The sequence below is a fragment of the Armigeres subalbatus genome, chromosome 3 (assembly GCF_024139115.2).
Source record: "Armigeres subalbatus isolate Guangzhou_Male chromosome 3, GZ_Asu_2, whole genome shotgun sequence".
NCBI classification, from domain to species: Eukaryota; Metazoa; Arthropoda; class Insecta; order Diptera; family Culicidae; genus Armigeres; species Armigeres subalbatus.
In genome coordinates this window covers 369,961,758-369,981,758 of record NC_085141.1, presented here as the reverse complement: position 1 = coordinate 369,981,758, position 20,001 = coordinate 369,961,758, and the positions used below count along the sequence as shown (strand labels likewise).

The following is a 20,001-nucleotide window of genomic DNA, read 5'->3' as shown; positions in this document are numbered from 1 at the left end:
TTACAGAGTAGAGTGATCTTTATTAGATTGAAATAAAAGTGCGACAACTTAACAAAAGATCGACTACACTTAACAAAAGAAGACTACAGATCGACTGCTTATTGCTGCATTTAGCTATTTCTACTTATAGGTATAAGAAACGTAGTGAGTAAAATAATTTGTGTTTCTGCACACGCGTATCAAAAAGCCAGAATTAAAAAAATATAATAATACCCAGCTTACAGTGCTTTTGTATCAACCGATTTGGTAGTAAGTTTTTCCTATGCACCAACACGGCATTTAACAATCGTTACATAGGCTGCCTTAAAACGTTTAAAGAACGTCAGAATAAACTATTAAAATAAAAATTAAACGGAATTTCATTGAAAAAACGAATTAGGCTCACATATTACTTGGGCAATGATGTCAACACCAGGATGACATCCTACGCTGCTGAGTATGTGACCTAGCCGGCGGCACGCTAGCAACGGACTGGGAATTTCTACCTGAAACGTAAAACCGAATGTCTAAAACAGAAGAAATCTTTATCACAGAGAAACAGACGTCTTACTTAGAACAAAATGCAATTAAAATCATCGTCGAGGAAACATTATCGCCCAATGCTAAATTCACTGTAATTGGACAATCGGCAACCAGATGGCGGTAGTGTGGAAACGCCAAACACAAGCAAAATCGATGGAAGCGCCATCGGTGGCCGATTAACCACCTACAAAAAATTGAATCTACCGTTACGATGGAACTTATTTTGAGTGAGACGTCTGTTTATCTGTGTCTTTATTGTTTGTGGTACCCTACCTTGACGCGGTGGCTGTCTGGGCTTCGTTGGATTCAGCCTGCTCAGTATCTTCAGAGCATCTGACGTCGGAAGATAGTTGTCCAAGTCAACAACATGATCCTCCGATGGTCCATGATTGTGGTCGACGTACTGAGCTAGATACTCCAACTGCCATCCACTGCGCACCTTGGCCTCACAGTTTGAGGTCTTACACTGCCATGTAATATATCTATTGGTTGGTTGGAAACTGTAAAGAAATTGCCTGTAGACCAGAATGATTCCCCCGGAGATGTTCGGACATCGATAAAACTCGATTTGCGACAAAATAACAGGCGTTTTAGCCGCCGAGGTTGGCGTCTTCAATAACTTGTCCGGTCTCGGCGAAGCAGTCGATATCTCTCTGCGTTTCAGCGTATTCGCTGAATGGCAACGTATGGCAACTTGTCCCGCAGAATTGCCTAACGAGGAATTCGAGCTTGATGACCTCAAAGCTTCTGCCGTAGTCGGTTGCTGAACTGTTGACATTGAATGAGACGATCCGATAGTTGGAATCTGATTCGAAGATGTGATCTGTCGCATCTCAGAAATAAGCTGGGAAGAATTATCGATAAGATCAATCCTAGGCATAACAGTCACAGGTGGAGTGGGAAGTTTGATAATCGCGATGCCAAATGAACTGCTGTTCCCCGGAATATCAACTGATACAGGCGGCGACGTTACACCCAACAAGGGAGCAGTCGTTACCTTCACACAATTATTGCTTTCAGTCGGCACAAATGACTCATTCAATAGAGGCGCATGGTTGTGATCTTTATGCATTTTGGAATTTCGAAGATCAGCAGTAGTCAAAATCATACCCAGGCAATTCTTGGCACTGCACCTCCAGTAGATCTGCGTGGGGATGACACCATTAGACGTTGCTTCCTTGTGATAACGATGGCCATCGACGAGTATCGTAGGCCGATTACCTCCATTATTGAAGTAGTAGATGATTGATTGGTACGTGCTTGAAGAAGCCTGTTCCTGCTCATTTTCGGCGGAGCTTTGCTGTACACTTGTCGATTTGCTTTGCTCCGAAATATTATTATTGATTGTTCCATCTATTTTATCACGTAGCTTATTGAGATACGCACAGATTTGTTGGTTCATTTTCTTGAACACCCTACAATATTAAAAACACAAATAGATATTCTTTACGTTACAGTAGTTCAAAAATGCAAATGGATTTACCGCTTGTCGCCATCACCGGAAAGTTTTTCATGATTGTGGGTGCCATAAACCCAGAATTTAGCGTTGTCATGTTGGACCAGCAGCTGGCATGGGCATATCGGAACCTCGCAACGCCAGACAAGCAAACTTTCCGACTGATAAACGAACCCATCGAAAAACATTAGATGCTCTCCGGGCGTCACTTCGCAGTATGCCATCACATCGAATATTCCTCCGTATCGATCGCTTGTAGACACGGTGCTCTCTCTTGGACGCTCTTGGCTAACCAACGGAGGATTGGAGTTCCGCTCTGACGCAACCGTCTGCTGCTGGCGGAAAGTCCGGATTTGGCGAATCTGGTTATCGCTATCTCTGCATCGTCGCCGAAACGTCTCAAACTCCTCCAGCTGCTTGAAACAGCGAGAGCAAATGCGAGCATTTAGTTCTTCCGAAGGAACAATCTGTAACGGTAAAGAATGTTCTTAAAATATGTTTCAGGTACCTAATAGCTTTTTTTTTAATAGGAATGATTGGTTTGAGCGGTCACATAAAAAATAAAGTGGCCAATAGTTCTAGTAAGTAGAGCAAAGTGCTTTATATGTAGCTAATAGATTTCCTTATGACCTAATTAATAAATAACTTATAACTTAATTAATTTTATTAATCTGAGCTTATAGGGTAAAATGCCCAATAGTGGACCCCCTAGTAGCGAAATTTTGCTCTTGCGGGCATAATGAGTGGAAATTTTCAAAATATTAATTTTGCGTGATATCTAATATCAAGCTCTGCATCTCCTCTTCACGATACATACATAAAACACTCAAATACTCGACGTTATTCTTCGAAATTAACATTTTAAAGTCGGACTGAATTCGCCCTATAGTAGACCCCCTGGGGGTCCATAATAGGAAATTGCTTCCCTATAGGCCTTTTCATGTGACACTGCCGAGACTGCACTTGTTTACAACCGCTGAACAGGCCTGCAAGTCCGAAGCTGTCACTTTCATAGAAGAACTGTCAATTGACGGTAAAATCAGCTGATTTTAAACGTCTCGTGAAAAGGCCTATAGTCGACACTTCATTTGATTTTCATGTTTCGTTTCGGGACGTTCTTCTTCCCTATTATGGACCCCCCAAAATATTCCTATAATGGACACTCTCGTGTTTATTTTTTATAGAATTGTAAAAAATCATCTAAATTTACTTTTCATAGCATTTTCAATGCATGTGATCAAATCATTGGACTGTAAGGTAGGTTCTCCCGATGGAATTTCATAGTAAAATGTTTCCATTGTGCTGTAATAATGAAAAAATGGCTGGAGGGTCCACTATTGGTTGAGGGTCCACTATTGGGTACTTTACCCTAACAAAAGTGCTGTCCAATGAGAGCTTGAAGTAGCTCGAAGTTTCTCCCTGTCCTGCTCATGCCCATTTGTTGACAAGAAAGAACGAGCAGGACGGGAACAACTTCGAGCTGCTCATTGGACAGCATTAAACATAATCTACCATACGATTCATTTTGGATCACCCTATTGATTATGTACTTACAATGATCTCAGCCAGCAAGCTTATCTTCGTGACCATCATCATGTTGGTAGATTCATTTGCCTCCCGGGGGAACAGCGTGCGCAGTTCATAGATACTAGACAAACACAAACGGCAAAAGTCCTCTTCAAGGAAACGGGAAGATAATTCGAGATCCATTTTTGCTATAATAAAGGGAAGTATGAATAAAATTCGTTGCACACGCACCGGATTCACGTGATATTTACAAACAAGAAAATCTTCGTAAATTTGCTTTGCACTCAAACTTTAGGCCTACCTACGCGGAGCAAAGAAGAAGCCTGCCTGCGGACTCATGAGTGTCGGGAGAAATTTCAAATGGCATGCACTGTGCGAAAAATGTATTTAGATTTTTCTCGATATCAAAAATATTCGGTAAGCTCGGTGGTAAGTAAATATTCTAGCAATTATTATCCAACAATACGATTAATATATCCCTATCATACTTACAGCACCTGGTCCACCTGTCGTAGAGGAATTGGAGGTGGATGACCAAATTCCTCGGCCGATACTGCCAGTAAAGTAAGTATTCTAGCAATTGTTATCCAACAATGCGATTAATCAATCCCTATCATACTTACAGCACCTGGTCCAACTATCGTGGAGGAATTGGAGGTGGATGACCAGATTCCTCGGCCGATACTACCAGTAAATATTGACCCGCTATTCAACATTCTTTCACGGAACCAATCCCGAGTTTGAACTTTGAATATTGAGAAAGTTTTAAATCAGTTGTTCCGTTGTCCGTTGTTTTTCTCAGGGAACTAAAATGTACAGCATTTTGAATTTTAGGTAATTTTGAATGAAAATGATAATAAAATTAAAATGTATAGAAACTATTTATAATTGTTCACTATTTTTACTGAGATAAATTATGGATAAAAACAAGGATGAAAATATATAATGATATTGTAAGAATTTCATAATAACAAACTTATGAAATTGCATGAAGCAGCCTTATGAAATCAGTAAGGAAAACATAAGATAAACATATATGTTTATTATAGGCCTGGTTCATCCGAAGTTCATGCAGGTTCATAAGGCTACCTTACGTTTTCCAAACCGATTCCTTGTGGCTAATTTTCATAAGGTAAACTAATAAACTTCGGAAGGCTTTTTACGTGAGTGTAATGGGCCTTTTCACGAGACGTTTAAAAACAGCTGATTTTATCGTCAATTGACAGTTATTCTATGAAAGTGACAGCTTCGGACTAGCAGGCCTGTTCAGGTTGTAAACAAGTGCAGTCTCGGCAGTGTCACATGAAAAGTCCTAGAGGCCTGAATAAGAGAAACGCGGATAGGTATGTGCCGCCAATCGAACCGTCAAAAAACAGCAGCCAATCGAGCAGGAGACCTGTCAAGCAGCCAAAATGTTGGCTCAAATACTGGAAACGGCCAAATTCGATTTTATGTCATTTTTAGATAAACAAAATTGAATGTATTTTAATATAATATATGCAAGTCTTTTATAGATTATGAAATGAAATTACATTGTTTATTGGATTCTATTGTTATGTGATGTGGACATATAAAATAGCGGATTGTGAGATTTTATCTACATAAACCATTTCTTTCTTTTCATGTGTTATTCTTTGATGAAGAAGATTGGATGCAGTGTTGGCAGAGTCATATTTTCTATCCGCGTTTCTCTTATTCAGGCCTCTAAAAAGTCCTATATGGGGCACACACTTGTGGCAGGAACTAATATTAGTTCCTGGTAAGGGCACCTGTGATGCAGTGAACACTTTGCTCACCCCGACAAGCAACATGTCCAACCAACGACAACCAACATGTCTCAGAATGTATAGATATAGAGGTCATTGCGGTTCATGCGCGGTGGTTGTTGTCGGGGTGCTCGTCTCCATAACGTGAGATTATGATACGGACCGTTAGGTAACTATCATAACTTGCGATCGACGGGTGGGAGGTAGCCACCCTTGAAGTCGATGTTGTGTGTATTAACGTCAAGTGCGTTAGCATAGGCGTGAGCGTTCTCAATAGTCCTCCCTGGTGTATTGCTTAATGGCGGGCCGGGGGTACGGACTGGCGAAAGGGTTTTGGTTTTAGTGGGTCGGGTAAGAGTTACATGACATACCCATCCCCACACTACCTGATTTACCTCCTCAGGTGTCTGGTTGCAGATTTCCGTTTACCCTTGCTCAAGGAAAAAATCAGAAGGGTTATATACAAGACACGACCGCCCGACGTAAACTACGTAAAACAGATCATAAGATAAGTATTTTGGTTCCTCGTTTGTCGGGTGAAGATCACTGCGTCCAGATTTTAGGACTATTGTGATATACCCTTTTACTATGAAATACGCAAGTTATCTCAGTAACATGTTTGTCACTGAGATACCTTGGTATCGACTGAACTCAAGACCATCTATTATTGATGAATAGAGATCCTGAGTTACAGTATGTGACTCCCCCATTCTGGCGAGACTAGCTTTATGAAGCCAACCACGTCATTGGGGATAAGATCCATATGTCAGCAGGCCCTAAAAGGGCTTGCTGAGAACTTTGAACCTACGTTGGGTGAGTGCACTGCAATAGCAGAGGATGTGTTCTGATGTTTCTCTCTCCTCGTCACAGAAGCGGCAATTTGAGGTTTGGATTGCTCCGATCTTTTGTAGATGGTATCTGCAGGGGCAGTGTCCAGTTATTAGACCGGTGTAGATGTTGAGATCCCTTTGTTGAGACCTAATAGTTGTTGGGTTTTCTTGGGGTTAATCGTTACGAGCCTTTTGGATTGGCTCGTATGGGGAAGTGCATTCCAGTTTGATGTGATTTGACTGACCATATATTTGTTCAGTTCCATTTTACAGAGCAGTCTGAGATCCCGCAGAAGGGCTCAGGGCCAATGAACCTTTCATTAGATCCATTCCTGGCTAGCTCATCAGCAATCTCGTTTCCCTCTAGACCCGTATTTCCTGGGCTCCAATATAGGCACACTCGATAGCGTACGGATAAGTTTTTCGAAGCCCGAATTCATTCCCACACTAGCTTTGAGTTACAAGTGTAGTTATTAAGCGACTTATGTTGCTTGGCTGTCAGAGAAAATACATATTTTTGCAAATCTATACTTTCTCCTCAGGCATAATAACACGCATTCTAATATTGCATATATTTCCGCCTGAAATACTGTGGGCCACTGTCCTAAGTGGACAGAAATTTTTGTTGTAGGGCCATAGATTCCGGATCCTGTCAGATTATTCATTTTCGAACCATCTGTGAAGAAATTTATAGAGCCTGTTGGAACGTGGGTCCACCTCCTTCCCACTCCTGGCGGGAAGGAATGAACACATCGTAAGGTAAGTCATAATTGACTACCGTTTCCATCCAGTCACTACAAATTCCTATTGCGGGATTTATGGCAAACTCATTTAATATGCTGAGGTGACCCGTAAGGTCTCCCGACAGCAGTGTTTTTGTTCTCTTTAACCTTAGAGCACTTTTTTCCGCTTCCAGCTTTATGAATTGATCTAACCGGGGCAGGTGAAGCATTGCGTCTAGGGCCAAAGTGGGTGTACTACGAACTGCACCAGTGATGGCTATGCAAGCGGTGCGTTGGATTTTGTTGAGCTTAGCCCTTGCAGCAGCCTCATTAGTTTTAGGCCACCAGACAAGGGAAGCGTAAGTTGTCCTGGGACGGACAATGGTTTTATATATCCACATGATCATACTTGGTTTTAGGCCCCATCTTTTACCAAGGGTTTTTGAACAAACCCAAAGTGTATTGAGACCTTTCTGCACAACTGATTGGAGATGAGAGTTCCAATTAAGCTTTGCGTCGAGTATGACACCTAGATATTTTACTTCACTTGAATAAACTAATTGTGTTTGATTCAAGAAAAGGGTTTCAGTTGTACCTTTCTCCGTTTGGTGAAAGGGATAATGGAAGGTTTTGTGGGATTTATGCCTAGTTGATACTTTTGACACCAGGAAAAAGTGTGATTTAGGGCAGATTGCATTCTTTCCACAATAACACTTTCGAATTTGCCTCGTACAATAATGACAACGACATCAGCATATCCAACCACTTCGAAGCCTCTTCTCTCTAAGCTGTCTAGAAGCTCATGCACCACCAGTTACCACAACAAAGGAGAAAGCACTCCGCCTTGCGGACGCCCCGTTGTTGCTTTAACAGTGATGTATGAACCGCTAAGCTCATAGGAGTTTTTCCGTTTAGCTAGCATAGCATGTACCCAGGTAACAATGCATGGGTCGAATTTTCTCCTCAACATTGCTGACCCTATAGACGATTTTTGGTTAGAGTCTAGAGTGATTGAAATTTTGACTTTTGCGCTCCCTTGTGCTTGAACGATAACATTTGCTGTTTTGGTTAACCTCCTAAATTTTCAACTGAATTGGTTATAATATAACTGAGTACGAGCAGTTTGAAGTTTGTATGGAAATTACTATAGAAAACGTGAGAGATCGTTACGTGAGGCGGATCACTAACTATTTAGGGGAAGATCTCCCATCGCCGGACACCTCCCAATACCGGACACTTCTTAAAACGACACTACTTGCAGGAGTCCCTCCTTCATCTTATTAAGTACAAAAGGAAGCTATTGAACAGGCTTCTAACGGCAAGGAATATCAGATCTTCATGTGATTAACTTTGTACAAAACTACACTTACTTCAATTCAATTGTTTCTTCTGGCTGAGAAAGCCACAGAAATTAGCAGAAACAAAAATTGAAGAGGACATTGAAAAAGGTGCACTCAGCGAACTGGACTCTCAAAATTCATAACTGGCGCCTTATGAATCTTCGACTGATTATTCCACCAACAGTGATTCTTATACGCAGTTACCTTCCTGAGTAATCAAGCGTCGGTGGGCGTGTGGTCTACATACCGGCCTCCCGACCCCGACGTCCATGGTTCGAACCCAGTCTGCCGCACTTCACTTTTTTCAAATGAAAATCATCATTCATAAGGCAACTTATTGAAATCCATACCGATTCCTTGTGGCAAATTTTCATAAGGCATTTGATTGAAAATCATACGTCCATTTTCCTCAGTGTGGGAATTTGGATTAGGATGTAAAAAAATTAGCTGAAGAGTCAAATAAGCTCCACTAACAATTTTTAATATTTACAACTTAAAGCACGTGAATAATATTACTATTCTGAATCATGTCTTTACTCGTGTAACAGGAACTTAGTCACATTTAAACATGATGCAATAGTGTCCGGTACTAGGAGACATTTTTCTGAATCGTAAAATTTTTCACCAAAATTCATCGTCGAAAAACGTTAGTTTGTATGAATCATCAATGGTCAATAGGGGAGGAGAAGACCACCAGCTGTCATCGAGAGAAAAAGTAGAATCATTGAAATTTCACACGGTGTGGTATAGGAAATGAAGTATATTTTTGTTATAAAACAAAAATTAAGGACGTTTCTCGAGAAAATCTTTGTTTACGGGGTTAGAATTTCAAAAGCACACAAATTAGACATGATATCTCGATTTTTATATTGTTTTTCGAATAAGCAGTTAATGCTTAAGATTGTTGAATTTCTAACCCCAAAAACTAAAAATTGTTTGACAAAAAAAATTCTATAACGTTCTAGAGACATTTTAATTCTCATTTTCTATATCATGCCATGTCAATTTTCCATGGTTCTACTTTTTCTCTAAACTTTTCCAGGTGGCAGCACTGATGAAGGAACCTCCCCCATAGTCATATTTTGTGTTTCTTTCTTCTATCTATTCTTCCTTTGAGGTAATATAACTCACGAAGAGGATGACCGATTTGCGAGATTTTCTCACTAATCGATTCGTATTGGGATCAGCCTGTGTTTCTATATGCAAAAGGTTAGTAAATTTTAAAGGGAAAAGTTGGGAAAATTGTCAAAATACAATATTAGGGCGAGTTTGAAGAAAACCTAATGCGATCGCTTGAAAAATGATCTAGACTGCGGCGTCGTCGCAATCAACGCAGAAAATGACATCTCGAACGTTATTGATGTTATTCTTTCACGTGCTCAATTGAATTTCCCACGATTTAGTATTTCCTTAATAATTTTTCTTGCAAGCAGCGAATTGTTTCGCAATACAGACGATTTATTCACTTGCTAAGTTTCCTATGTTGCCAACGTACTCATATATTTTTAGATATTAATGTCCAACGTTGCAAAACGGTTTTCCGAAAAATTTACTGTTATCATAGTAATTCTCATACAAGCTTCAAACTGCTCGTGCGTGCTTAGTCAAATTACAACCATTGGGATGTTGGATATATGGGGTCGGGAGGTAGCGAGGTTTGTATATGTAAACGGTTTGCCGCGTGTAATGTGTAGTTTTTCCGCAAATCATGTTCAATCGCACACCAATCCACTTATGTTTCGAACAAAATTGGCGTAACTCACAATATATGAAAATGGTTGGATATGGCAATTTAAAATTTTCTTTTAAAAACCCCAAATTTATTATTCCGCAGGGTGATAATACCTTTCTCCGATTGTAATTCGACTTAAAGTGATTAATGCATTTCATAGTTAATTGCCTATTAAATAGCGATTAAATGCTTTTGAAGTGTTTTTTTTAAAGGGATGCTGCCTACACTGAAAATAATGTTGAAGTAATATTAACCATGGAATAACGTTTAAAACTACTATTTACGTCTGTTTTCGATTTAAACGAATGCATATTTGAAATAACAACACTGTTGTAAATTTTACCACACGCATGGTTCAATTAACAACAATGTATGGTGAAGAAAATTAACAAAACAGAGAACATTCGCAGGCCAACATCAAGAACGATCGGTGTACTAAGAGGGAAATTAAATTCACTGTGATTAATTGAGCACGAATTTCTTCATTTAATGGTAAGTTTTTATTGCAATTTAATATTTTGGTCGATGGTAAATACTTGTCGGTGGAAAAAAATACACATTTCTTGCATTTTTATCTTACAGGCCATCGGTACCATGCCAGCTTCAGAGTATTCCCAATCTTCAAAATGGTTTCCATCGATTCATACCGGCTCGATATATTTGTCAAAGATCTGCAAGTTATCCGGTACTCACAGCATCGAGAAAGCGGTCGCCAACGTTATCCAGCGGAGGTGCTGCCGGAAACAAAGAGAACCGGTGAAATCCTTTATGAAGAAGTGAGATTTTTGTTCATGTTTGAGATTTTTGTAGCCTACCATTTATTTTATTTCGTGTGTTTAATGCCAAAATAATGAAATCTAATAAATAAACCAAAAGGAATCTTTTATTATAATATGAATGACAATATCAATTGTTAATATTACTATGGATCCATAATGCGCCTGGTAAAAACTACTGCAATGTTTACAGATGCACATAGTAGTTTCAACAGAAAATATAGTAGAATTCGACAACAAATGTCAAAAAGGCACCATAGTAAATTCAACTGCACTCATGGTTAATACAAGTGTAACATGTAGTCTGCACAAATCAAGTGGTAAAATGTTTTTAATTTTACCCTCGATTTGGTAGATATTACCATGCCGCTTCTTTCAGTGTAAATAGTAGGATACACGCTAACTTTCACCTACTCAGTGACTGAGTAAAATTGCATTGCTCTCTCTTTCTATCCCACAGAAATTTTACTCAATTTCCTTCAAAAAGTTAGAGTGTTTGTTTAAAATTGATCAATTTTAATATCCACTTCTTGCTTACATGAACATGTCCAGCATCTGTAGCACTTTTCAAATACACTACTTTTTTGCTCCGACCGCGGTCATTGCTCTGGTTCTATTTTGTACTTTTGTGCGAATCATCGCACAAAAGTAGAGCGCAAAACCAACCGCAGACGGCGGTCGTAACGAAACTGTGAAATTTTACTGGGTTGGTGAAGATTTGGAATTTTTAATGTTTTTCGTTGACAATCAATAATTCCAATAGGCTTAAAAATTGCTGGAGAGTTGCCGATTCGATTGATAATAAAATCTCGAAAATCCATTGAAAGATAGGAGCTAATAGCGTTTGAAATCTATCCTAATTTCGTGACGGTCTCGAATTTGGAAATTTCCGTTTTACACCCTGTATCAGAGTCTTCCCCTTAGACGTAGTTTACGTCAAAAAACATCTGTTCGATATTGGACTTCCACATCGAGTGGCGTTTTTGTTTTGTCGACGCCCGATCCGCTCGACGCAAACGGTGCAAAATCGTTGGATATGAGGCGGATCGTTCAACCCTTGGAAGCCCCATATTGGGCTCAGTCGGACAAATCGTCAGTCTTCTAATCCGACTTATGCGTCCGATTTTTTCTTAGAGGGATGGGGCTTCCAAGGGTTGGACGATCCGCCTCATATCCAACGATTTTGCATCGTTTGCGTCGAGCGGATCGGGCGTCGACAAAACAAAAACGCCACTCGTGGAAGTCCGATATCGGACTGATGTGGAGCTATAGAGCTTGCTGACGTTTGATCATCTTTCTCCTGTACGCGCACAAAATGGATAGGATTTGTTTTCATCGGGAAACGCTTCGGAAGCGTTTCGTGATGAAAATAAAACCTATCCTTTCTGTGCGCTTGAAAGAGAAGGATGAGTAAACGTCAGCAAGCTCTATGAAAAACCGAACCGACGAATAACCGCAATTTACACCTCCCGGATCCGATGAACCGGATGAAACTAATATTGTACGTGGATTTCCCTATATTGGACCCGACCGTTTGAAATAGTCGCTCATTAAACAGTCGTTGAAATCGCCGTTTTCACACACCCGTTTTCGTAGTAAAATCTGTCAAAACTGACAAGTCTGCCACGTGCTTTTTGCTGTTTTCCTCGCACTTCTTTTCCTTTTTCCGATGTTTTGACATCTGTCTTGACAGACAAGGAGCAAAAAACAAGGCAATCTTTCAAACATTAATTAAGTTTGGCAAACCTAGGACAAACATTGCTGCCAAAGGGAACCTTTGGAATAGGCAAGTGAACCGACCTTCGAATCCATTGGTCAAATAAATCCAAAATAAAAAAAAGCGGAATTAATTGGAATTGTTTGATATAATCATAGATAGAATAAGTGGATCTACTCATTTAAATGAGTAAATCCACCTATTCTCCCGAATGGGTAAATTTTTCAGTAGAGAGAAAGAGATAGCAGAGAAAAGTGCCCATTAATGAGTATTTTTACCGGGCATGGAACTCTGGGAACTCGCAGGCCGCCATTACGGAGCAAAATATTGTCTGATTTTGTCAAAATTTCACGCGGCGAACCCTTCAGGAAAGGTACCACCGAGGGTACTGTCGTAGCCGAACTAAACCATCAGCCGAATCCACTCGCGTTGGACGCAAAAGATATTTTAGTTACTAGATAAAGATTGTCGCTACTGTTCCCTTTGTTCTGCTGTCCGAAACATGTGTGGTACATACCTGTCAAATCGTATGGATTTTCCATCTTTGACATTTAGCTCCCCTATCCTCGCCAGCAAAAGATGTTCCGGACAGCGACGACAGCGACAATCTTTATCTAGTAACTAAAATATCTTTTATACCAACCCAAGTAACCATGAAGCTATATATGCATGTAAAAAACACAGCCCTAAAAGTTGACTTAAAGTGGAAAAGGGCAATTATAAGATCGAATTAATGGTTCATTACTTTGGCATGTTGAAATAAAGCACCAGTAATGCATCGCTGCATTCGTACTGCTGATTTAGAGTATCGTTGTCTGACAGTTGATAAATAAATGCAACAACACATCGTTAAAACAGATCTAATGCAATTAGACGATCCCCACCGATGTGTATCCAAATGAGTGTCTAGTATAGGAACGAAATGCGTTCATATTTTATTTATGCACTTGTTCTCGCACCGGTTGTTTCTATCAAGGTTGTTGAAGTGCAATCATGCTTCGCACCGGTGGTGAATATCCGGTTGCTATTGAGGCAAACACGGAAATACATAAAATCGGGAAAAAATTATTATTTATTTTCAAATCTTTCAGAACGCGCTCCAACTTTTGTAATGTAAATATGTGCGTAATGCATTTTGTGATTATCAGATTAGCTAGACACACATCTGCTAGGTGGCGCTAGCTTATATGCAATAATTTAGTGAGGTGGATATCTCGAGATCTATAAGACTTAGAAAGATTTTGTCTTCTATAAAGTTGTTCGGGTAGCCATAACATTCATGATGGAGACTAGTTTAGTTTGGAATTCAACTAACTTCAACTAACGAACAACTTTGTAGAAGGCGGCAATATTCTAAAATTACATATTTTGAGATACCTGACGTTTCAGGTTATTTCCAATACACTAGCGCCGCCAAGCGGTCGTATTATTAACTAAACTTGCTTTCGTCATGATGGTTTTAATCATCCGAACAATTTTGTAGAAGACGGCAATATTCTTAAGATTTCAACTATCGAAATATCTAACCTTTTAGGTTATTTCCAATTCACTAGCGCCGCCAAGCGGTTGTATTTCAAATTAAACTTGTCTTCGTCATGATGGTTTTGACCACCCGAACACCTTTGTAGACCACACCAATATTCTAAAAATTCCAGATTTCGAGATATCTAACCTATCAGGTTATTTCATATGCCCTAGCGCCGCCAATCAGTTGAAATCCAAACTAAACTGACCTCCATCACAATGGTTTTGATGATGAGTACCCGAACAATTTTTCAGCAGACGGCAGATTTTTTATTTATGGGTTACTTTATATTTCCGTGTGATGGTTTGGCAACGGTTGGAGCGGGTCGCCAAATTTGCCAACTCGCAATTCACCGAAGGTTGCGTTTACATTTCCCAAACCCGTTTACCAACGGCCGGTGCGAGTTTGCGTCATGATTGAGGTTGCTATTTTGGCTTTATTTACGCACTGGTGGGGATCGTCTAATGAGTATTTTTACCGGGCATGGAACTCTGGGAACTCGCAGGCCGCCATTACGGAGCAAAATAAATACTATGGCTGTGAACCATTCCACCGATTCGTTTAACTTTTAGTTAAAATTTGACAGTTCAATGGTTATTTCGTAGTGGTTAAAAATAACCCTGCTCCGGAGCATGGTTAGATTTGACAGTTCGATAGTTAAACTTTGTTCGCGAGAAAATTGGCGCCAAATCTATTTCGTTTCGAATAACTATCAATCTGTCAAAACTCAAATGGGTCGGCTTCGGAGTAAAATTTTAACCACGATGGGAAAATAACCATCAAAGTGTCAAATTTTAACTAAAAGTTAAACGAATCGGTGGAATGGTTCACAGCCTATGGATAGATTCATTTCAGTGTAGAGTAGGCCTGAATGAATTCGCCTACCCCCGTTGGCAACGCATGCTCATCCACAGGGGTTTGACACAGATGCACTTTCGTGTTGTTATTAGTGCTGTCCAATGAGCAGCTCGAAGTAGCTCGAAGTTGTTCCTGTCACGCTCATGCCCGTTTGTTGACAAAAAAGAACGAGCAGGACGGGAACAACTTCGAGCTACTTCAAGCTGCTCATTGGACAGCATTATTCTTTTCTCGACTCGTCACTCGCCCTTGCATCGTTCGTGCATCCATTTTTCATTCGTACTCCATTCTTCGCCGTGAGCAGTTTGTTAGGACGTCAATTTTGTGGACTGTTTTAATCATTTAATTCCCTTTTAATTTCAATTTACGGTTCAGTTTAACAATCAAGAAGTTTCACCATGGCGTACCAGCTGACCAAGATCGGAACAGCCCTATCGGGGAACCTGTCCAAAACTGGTAAGCAATGATTGATTAGAATTTTGGGAGTGATTTCACATTGGCTGATCCCTTCACGTCACCGTACGAACTGGACTTTGGATCCGCTTGGGTTGAGCTTGAGTCACATAATTATTGAGTTGAACTTCGTGGATTGTAGACGCTCACTGTCCAATATCTTAGAGGTCTTAGGATTTCTGAATCTAAATCCTACAAAATCTAATTTCGTAATAAAGAAAACAAATTCAGCCGCAGCAGACATACACACAGAAATGGAACTGCAGCGGCGGGTCCAAAGTCCAAACTTCATTGTCGTTTTGCTATAACTTGTTTTGATCAGACGAACGACTGTAAAAAGATTCATTATCAGTCGGAATGCTCGTGATGAGTCTTTCTTTTTTATGCTATGCGTCTGTCTCTCGTTATTTAACAGGGCTGTTACAGTCGATGTTGGTTTACGTGTTTAGCTCGTTTTTTCGAAAATACAGAATTTTTGATACGTTAAAATATGATCGCGTCCAAATATAAACAAGTCTGATAAATGTTTGTCAATAATTACAAATTTTGCATATTACCTAATAGGATTATTATGGATAGTCGATCAAATTATTCAATTAAAACTTGTCGCAATATATTTTTGCTAGTTATTTTTGGGAGATCAAATGACCTCGAATGTAATTCGAAAGAAAAAACTTTACATAAAATAATTAGATTGGTATACCTACACTCTAAATCATATGAATCTATCTCGTAATCAGCCGGCTGATAACGATCGTCACGTTTTCCACCTGATAAGATTTGATAACTACCGTTGTTGCTCTGATTTTAGCTCTGCGAAGCATCAGCACTACCGCTGCCGTGTACGAACCCAGAAAGCTCCCCGATAAGACCGGCAAAAATGTTGTATTGGTGGATGGTGTCCGAACGCCGTTCCTTTTGTCTGGCACCGATTACTCGAAACTGATGCCACACGAGTTGGCTCGTCATTCGCTGCTGTAAGTATCCGATTTAGAAGCTCCTTCGCTTGTATAAAAATTCAAACCCATTTTTTTCTACAATTAATTTTTGTCTTGGGTCCTCTTTATTTCCTTAATTTATTCGTTTTATTATTACGATCACTAAAGAGAAGTGAAAAAAATATCTCAAAACTCGTTTCTGTTTCATTCGTCATCAGGAGCCTGTTGCGCAAAACAAAGCTGGATAAAGAACTGGTTGACTACATCGTCTATGGAACCGTCATTCAGGAAGTCAAAACATCTAATATTGCACGCGAGGCGGCCCTGTCCGCTGGATTCAGCAACAAAACACCCGCACACACTGTGACCATGGCTTGCATCAGTTCTAACCAGGCCATCACCACCGGAATGGGACTGATCGCCACCGGAACGTACGACGCGATCGTTGCCGGGGGCGTCGAATTCATGTCCGATGTGCCAATCCGCCACAGCCGAAAGATGCGTTCTCTGATGCTGAAGGCCAACAAGGCCAAAACACCCGTCCAGCGACTACAGCTCCTCGCTTCCATTCGACCGGACTTTTTCGTTCCGGAACTGCCAGCTGTGGCAGAATTCTCGTCCGGCGAAACCATGGGCCACTCGGCTGATCGGTTGGCCGCATCATTCAACGCTTCTCGTCAGGAGCAAGATGACTACGCTCTCCGCTCTCATACTTTGGCCAAGGAAGCCCAAGATAAGGGCTACTTTACAGATCTGGTCCCATACAAGGTGTCTGGTGTGGACAAAACCGTTGCAAAGGACAACGGCATTCGTGTCTCGAGCAAGGAAGCTCTGGCCAAGTTGCGGCCAGCTTTCGTTAAGCCATACGGCACTGTTACTGCGGCGAATGCTTCCTTCCTAACCGATGGTGCTTCCGCGTGTCTAATCATGACCGAGGAAAAGGCAAAGGCCCTTGGATTGCGTCCAAAGGCTTATCTGCGCGATTTCCTGTACGTTTCGCAAGATCCGATCGACCAGCTGCTGCTGGGACCTGCATACGGCATCCCGAAGCTGCTGAAGAAAGCCGGCCTTACTCTCAAGGATATCGACTCATGGGAAATTCACGAAGCTTTCGCCGTAAGTAGTCGCTTCTACCGATAGAACCTCATCAGATTCTCACATTTCAAACCTTATTCATAGGGACAAATCATCGCCAACCTGAAAGCCCTCGACTCGGACTATTTCTGCAAGAATTATCTCGGCCTTAGTGAGAAGTTCGGTTCGCCAGATCTGAGCAAGTGGAACAACTGGGGCGGATCACTTTCGATTGGGCACCCGTTCGCGGCCACCGGTGTGCGGCTTTGCATGCACACGGCTAACCGATTGGTGCGCGAAAATGGACAGCTGGGCCTGGTAGCTGCGTGCGCGGCTGGTGGCCAGGGCGTGGCCATGTTGCTCGAACGGCACCCGGATGCCAACGCCGAGTAAAAGGTAAGAGACATTTTTTTGGTTTTGGTTGAGGATTGTATTTTGATTTACATCGTTTTTGTAGAGGGGGATCGTCACTACCTAAAGGATGTTTATGTGATATCCGTTCTCGATAAGACTAGGGTCGGTCCCGTTTTGGCACGACAATCCGAATGTTGTTTGTTTAGGTTTCACAAAGTGCTAGATTATTTAATTAATATCAAGTATCCTGTTTATTTTTTATATGTTTTTGGTATCCCATTATATATGTATGTTTAAAAAATCATTGTATAAGTCATTTATCCGAACAACCTTGTTAATTTGCAGCTCTTATCTTCTTTACAAATCAAAATTATTATATGATTTTATGTCGATACATATTTGATATGTTGAGACTTATTTTCTCGCCACTGCGTGCGTTTGTCAATGCGATTGTTTTCTTAGTGAGTGAGCACTCTTAGAAGCACACCAATGCAGACTGTCTAATGAAAATCAGAGTGTAAAACAATCGAAATTTTTTAGTGAAGTCCATTTTTCTTCATTTGTCAGTTCACTTCCGACACATTCATAGTCGGCTCTGGACACTCAATATTGAGTTGAATATTAGTTATTGAATATGTATGCATATTTTACAAATTGATAAATTATCTGAAATCTGAACACGTTTCAAATGAGTAAAGTGATTTATCACACAGGACTGAATCCGATTTTCATCCGCGAGGCACTTTCAGCGGTAAACATCAACACAAACAATGCTAATTATGTTTTTTTTCTGCACATAGTAATCTGCCGTTCTACGCATAATTGTCCCATGTTACCTTTGATGAAAAATCTCAAACTCGAGTCAATTTGTCCCACTGAAAAAATAAAGTTGTTGTTTGATGATAATTGAGACTGAAAACCGTTTAAATAAGTAACGATTCGTTTTATGTCCTGAAATAGTATTGCCTACGCTCATAACATCCCAAAAATATTTGTTAAATATCAAGATCCAATCGTATCTGAAATTAGTGGGACAAATTGACTCGAGTTTGGATTTTTTCAGCAAAGTTAACATGGGACAATTATGCGTAGAACGGCAGTAAATCACATTCAGTGACAGTCGGATGATTTCGTGGAGTAGTCATCTGACTATGTCATTCTATGTTTTGAATATTCATGCGATGTTTGTCAAAATTTGGACCGAAGTTGCTTCGTGAAGATGAATATTTTAAGCTCTGAATGAAATACAATAAAACAAAATAGAGTTAGTAAAACGCCAATATTTCTTCAGGAAAACTTACAGAACCATCACACGGGAAAATAAAGTAGCTCATAAGTAAAAAAAATGTGTCGTCTAATGTAAAATTATTCTAGGTGGGCTACGATCTTAGCCCAACGAGCGAAAGTTGACTGTAATGCTGTCCAATGAGCAGCTCGAAGTAGCTCGAAGTTGTTCCCGTCCTGCTCGTTCTTTTTTGTCAACAAATGGGCATGAGCAGGACAGGGAGAAACTTCGAGCTACTTCAAGCTCTCATTGGACAGCACTTGTATTTAACGTATTCAATCTACCAGGTTCTCATACACTAGCGCCGCAATGTGTCTGAATTTCAAACTAAACACGAAAAATGAGAAAAACGCATTTTATGTTTCAAAATGTATTCATGCTGATGCTATCATCGCTAAATTTCACTTTTTTATTGACTTTAACGCAATAAACTATAGAAGAATATATTCAAAATCGTTGGGCCGGACTCAAACATTGGCAAAAACAACTATTTTTTCCACGTTTTTTCAATCAAAACCCGAATGTGACAATTATGCCGCCAAATTCACTGGCCAGCCGAAAAATGTACGCATATTTATCACAGTTCGAGAGATAGTTGTTGTTGAATGTTAATTTGTTTAAAATTTCGCGAGCGACGATTGTATTTCTTTGGTGTGATTTTTCTCTGTCGATCGAAGTGGCGCCGGAAATGCAATAACCAATACGGACAATCCAGTGGCGCGGAATCGGTAGAGGACTTCCTCGGGTTCGATTTAAAAAATGACACAAGTGATTGTTTTCCGTTCGCGGAGCCGGCAAACGTTCCATTACCGGTCCCAGAGGTTGACCAGCGGCAGTGGCGTAGTTTCCTTGCCCGGACAAGGACATGCATTACATCTTCAACGTCCAAAGGAATCACGACTGTTTTATCGAGATAATGGTGACAAAGTGCTACAGTGGAGCAGTTTTTTTTCTGGGGATTTGCAAAAAGTTCTCAATTATTTATAAGTTATAAACTTATTGTCTAGGTCATACGGCTTCCACGGTTGGATTGTTTCAAGAGCATTATTTTCTCGTAAAGGCTGCTGGTCTTTAATGAGAGCTTTGCGCTTGTTGGCCCCTACATACGTGCATTCACATTGCACAC

The 20,001-nt window shown here is 40.4% G+C and overlaps 2 protein-coding genes across 4 annotated transcripts; one reads left to right on the top strand and one right to left on the bottom strand.

Moving 5' to 3' along the window:
• LOC134223575 (uncharacterized) lies at positions 1-3,824 on the bottom strand. 3 transcript variants are annotated; one of them, XM_062702756.1, is made up of 5 exons: positions 3,757-3,824; positions 3,533-3,693; positions 2,006-2,445; positions 796-1,937; positions 1-481 (listed from the first exon to the last, which is right to left on the bottom strand). In XM_062702756.1, exons 2-5 carry the CDS (start codon positions 3,686-3,688, stop codon positions 360-362), a joined length of 1,860 nt encoding a protein of 619 aa, XP_062558740.1. In that variant the 5' UTR covers positions 3,689-3,693; positions 3,757-3,824; the 3' UTR covers positions 1-359. The 3 variants fall into 3 exon arrangements, with proteins under 3 accessions (XP_062558740.1, XP_062558742.1, XP_062558739.1); XM_062702758.1 differs by lacking the exon at positions 3,757-3,824 and having other exon boundaries at positions 1-485; positions 3,533-3,748; XM_062702755.1 differs by lacking the exon at positions 3,757-3,824 and having other exon boundaries at positions 3,533-3,748.
• An 11,222-nt stretch (positions 3,825-15,046) lies between these two features.
• LOC134226429 (trifunctional enzyme subunit beta, mitochondrial) lies at positions 15,047-17,902 on the top strand. The gene is made up of 5 exons (XM_062707195.1): positions 15,047-15,227; positions 16,036-16,201; positions 16,381-17,278; positions 17,342-17,632; positions 17,694-17,902. Exons 1-4 carry the CDS (start codon positions 15,170-15,172, stop codon positions 17,627-17,629), a joined length of 1,410 nt encoding a protein of 469 aa, XP_062563179.1. The 5' UTR covers positions 15,047-15,169; the 3' UTR covers positions 17,630-17,632; positions 17,694-17,902.
• The last annotated feature ends 2,099 nt before the right edge of the window (positions 17,903-20,001 follow it).

What these genes read in the sequence shown, in the direction of transcription:
- LOC134223575 (XM_062702756.1), bottom strand. Translation starts at nt 3,688, where the DNA reads ATGGATCTCGAATTATCTTCCCGTTTCCTTGAAGAGGACTTTTGCCGT. An exon ending in GCTTGCTGGCTGAGATCATT is followed by an intron (nt 2,446 to 3,532) that starts GTAAGTACATAA and finishes TTACCGTTACAG; the next exon opens with ATTGTTCCTTCGGAAGAACT. An exon ending in CAGACAGCCACCGCGTCAAG is followed by an intron (nt 482 to 795) that starts GTAGGGTACCAC and finishes CGTTTCAGGTAG; the next exon opens with AAATTCCCAGTCCGTTGCTA.
- LOC134226429 (XM_062707195.1), top strand. Translation starts at nt 15,170, where the DNA reads ATGGCGTACCAGCTGACCAAGATCGGAACAGCCCTATCGGGGAACCTG. An exon ending in GGGGAACCTGTCCAAAACTG is followed by an intron (nt 15,228 to 16,035) that starts GTAAGCAATGAT and finishes CTCTGATTTTAG; the next exon opens with CTCTGCGAAGCATCAGCACT. An exon ending in AAATTCACGAAGCTTTCGCC is followed by an intron (nt 17,279 to 17,341) that starts GTAAGTAGTCGC and finishes CCTTATTCATAG; the next exon opens with GGACAAATCATCGCCAACCT.